The 3,452-nt window shown below is 50.8% G+C and overlaps 1 protein-coding gene across 1 annotated transcript; it reads right to left on the bottom strand.

The window, feature by feature from the left end:
* Positions 1-2,186: 2,186 nt before the first annotated feature.
* On the bottom strand, positions 2,187-2,871 carry LOC103679677. Its single transcript, XM_040639117.1, has one exon. The coding sequence runs from the start codon at positions 2,713-2,715 to the stop codon at positions 2,266-2,268; it is 450 nt and encodes a 149-aa protein (XP_040495051.1). The 5' UTR covers positions 2,716-2,871; the 3' UTR covers positions 2,187-2,265.
* Positions 2,872-3,452: the final 581 nt, after the last annotated feature.

The raw sequence follows: 3,452 nt of genomic DNA, 5'->3' as shown, positions 1-3,452 counted from the left end.
GCGCACTAGGGAAACGGAGTTGCCTCGTGTACTAGGGGCTGGGCTTTGTGAGTGGGCCCAGCTGTCCAGCACCAACAGTGTCTCCCTGGCGACCTGAGGGCAGCGGGCTGGCTTGGTGGGAACCAATCACATACCAGGAGTCATACCTGAGGTCTGTTCGCACAGGCGCCCTGGGCATCCCCAGCAATCTTGTGCGCAGAGGAGTGGAGCTTCTTGAGGGAGCCTCAGTGTCGCAGGGGTGGGCTCCAAGGAGGCAGGTCCATCGGCCATGCAGTCCCCAGACGACGGCGCTCGTGGTGCAGAGGGTGGTGCTGGAGCACCCGCTGGCCCTGGAAGCCCCAGAGAACCTGGAGGCTGGGGCGGCACCGCAGCAGAGGGCGCAGTGGCTGGGGAAGCTCCCCAGGTTGAGGGGGCATCGCCTTCTCCAAGGTAGGGTGAAAAGGCTTCAGCCTTGGAACACAGGAAACCAAGTGTTAGAGTTGTATCCTTTCCAAGGAGATCCAGGGTTAGGAGGGTGGTGGGGATGGACAGGAGGGGCAGGAGGATGGGTAGGAGAGGTTTCAGGGAGCAGGGGATTTGCAGGGACACAGAAGGGGAGTAGGGGAGTAGGGGGAGTGAGGGGGGGCTGAAGGAAACAGTCGGGGTGGTCTGAGGGGGGTTGTGATGCATATTTCCTGAAGCGGCAGCCAAGGTGATCTTGGGTGCCCGAGAGGCGGTCTGGGGGAAGGCAAGCCTCCAGTGGGCAAGGGAGCCTCAGCCATGAAGTCCACATAGATGGTGCCTTAACTGTATCTCCACCAGCACCCTTATGGTGCCTTTCCTGTGCCACATGGATGCGGAGGTGGCCCGCCAGTACCTGACCTCAGGTGCCGAACCATTCCACGGGGCCATTCAGACGGAACTCACAGTGATTGACAATGACCTGCTGATGTAAGTTCTAGAAGGGGCTCGTGGGAGCAAGTGGGAACGTGAGCCAATCTCTGCCTGAGGGACACTCTTTTGGAGATGTGCAGACACCGAAGGCTTGGTCTAAGGAGATACATGGGGCACAGGGTCTGTCACAGCCTCAAGGGTTGCTCTAAGGGAGACATGAAGGAGTCACCTTGGGGGGGGCAGTGGACTGAGGAGGACTGGGAGTTAATCAAATCTTAGTTACTTCCTTTCCCCTCACGTTTAGCAAAGTAACTGCTGAAGACTCTGCCCTCCTGCAAATTTCCACTGCCTCCTTCTCAACCAGCTTTCCATGGTACTGCAAACCATGCAGCACTTTGTGCCCCCCTTTTTTGTTAAGCCTCGGCCTAGAAAAGAGGGCTGAGTCCACAAGAGAGTCCCATTTTAGGCAGGGTGTCCTTCCCTAGGGCCATGATTTTTGCAGTAGTTGCCACTTTGTTTGCCTGTACTGGCCCTGGGGTACTCTCTGCTCACTTGTTTTCATTGGTGCTTAAATACTGGTTACCACAGATAAAAGTGAGCCAGTGTTATGTGTCAGTATCCAGATTTTCTCCCCTTTGTCCTCAGGTTGGAGGGGAGTTTCTGGGATTCAGATATTCAACTTGTACAAGGCAGTCGAAGACAATTGAAAAAATGAGAGAATGAAAGTTGCTTGGGTCCTGTCATTCAGCATTGACTAATGTCAGCATTTTGGAATACTTCTGTAGTTTTAAGATTGTAGGAATAATACAATAAATGTATGACAATCATATAAATGAGTAAGGTTTTTCAAATTTAGCATCATTTGTTTCCTGACATGTTTTTTTCATCTGAAATTTGGACTTTACCTCTCTCTAAAACTTCAAAAACATCTTATCAAATGGATACATACATGATGTGTTATAATGGATTGGTTCAATACTTACATTTTTCTCAATTTTTTTCCTATTATACATAATGTTTCAGTGGGATTCTTGTATGTAAGTCTCTGTATGAATGGTGGTTTTCTTAACATAGATTCCAAGAAGTAGATCTATAATAGAAAATTGCGCTCCAGAAAATGTGCCCACCCCCATTAGAATGCTGGGTCCCCCACATCCCTGTCACGGCTGGATCTGTTTCCTGCCACAAAACAAAACAAAAAACAAAACTCAGTTTGCACGAGCAAAGAATTTGGAAACACTAGAATAAGAATTTTGTGCTTTACTGGCCTTGTTTCAGATCACAGAAGGAAAATGCCGGGACAATTTGTTGCTTGGGGTGGGTGAGGGGCAGACAGAGGCAGTGGAGTGTAGTCTTGGGCACACAGGTTTTTTCCCGTGAACTGCTCACTTACTAGCTTTGGCACTGCAGCACGACAGTTGCCGGAGCTGCATGGAGATGGCACAACAGGCAGGGCTCAGACGGGTGAGTGGCGGGCTCCTCTTTCTTCCACTCGTTCTTGTCGTAGTCCCACTTGGCTGAGAAGCCCTGGATCGGGCTGACCTTCACGTCAAGCATCCTCTTGGTCTGCTTGGCCGCCCACTCCTCTTCAGAGGTGTGCGGGGCGGGGAAGTACACGTAGTGCTTCTCCCAGATCAAAATGAGAGCGGTAAAGCTGCCAGAGAGCATGGTGGCGCCCGCAACCTTCTGCCACTTGTTCATGCTCCTGTTCATTTCAGCAAAGCTCTCGTTGAACTGAATGTGGTGCAGTTCAACGTTTTCATCAATGGAGAGGCTGCTCTGGGGAGACTTCTTCTCTTTCAAGGACTTCTGGTCGGCAGCAGTTCTTGACATGGGCCGCATCAGGCAGTGGATAGTCACGCCAGTCGACAGAACTCAGGAGGCATATCCTTCAGTCTTCGCGACACTTCTATGTGCTCACACAAACACTGAGTTGGAAGTTGCTTGCTTGCCAATTAGGCTAAACACTCTAGCCAACGTTCTGCCGCTGCTGCCTGCTGTGACCGCCATGACCACTCTGGGAAAACATAATTAAAAACAAAATCCTCTGTGTGCAGGTACTATGCCATGCTCTTGACCCACACTATCGTATGTAATTCTCACGACAACCTGGTGATCTCAATTCTATCATTCCTACACCTTTCACAGGTGAAGAATTGAGGCTCAGAGAGGCTGGGTGTATTTGATTCAAGCACCAGTCTCTTAGCCAAGGTATCACATCGGCCTCAGCACTGGGAGGTTGGGATCGTGCTTTTCCTTCTGCTGGCTCCAGGGAACATTCATGTGACTAATGAAAAATGCAGAAATGGATAAATGCAGGGAAAGTAGATGAGAATTGAGGAGAAGACAAGGTTGATCAGAATCGCAGTCCTGGACTTCCGGTTAAGATGGCGGAGGAGTAGGAGACACCTTTTTCAGCCGGTCCCCCGAGTCGAGCTGGATAGGTACCAGACCAGCCTAAACAACCACGGAACCAGCCTGAAACGCAGGAAGATGCATCTGGATCTCTACAAATGAACATCTCCAGCGCTGAGTATTGAGGTACGAAGCGGGGAGCCATGAAACTGTGCACAGATATC

This window comes from Ursus maritimus, assembly GCF_017311325.1.
Source record: "Ursus maritimus isolate PB19 chromosome X unlocalized genomic scaffold, ASM1731132v1 scaffold_X1, whole genome shotgun sequence".
NCBI lineage: Eukaryota > Metazoa > Chordata > Mammalia > Carnivora > Ursidae > Ursus > Ursus maritimus.
The sequence above is the reverse complement of the archived record's forward strand: the minus strand, read 5'-3'. Positions and strand labels throughout refer to the sequence as shown.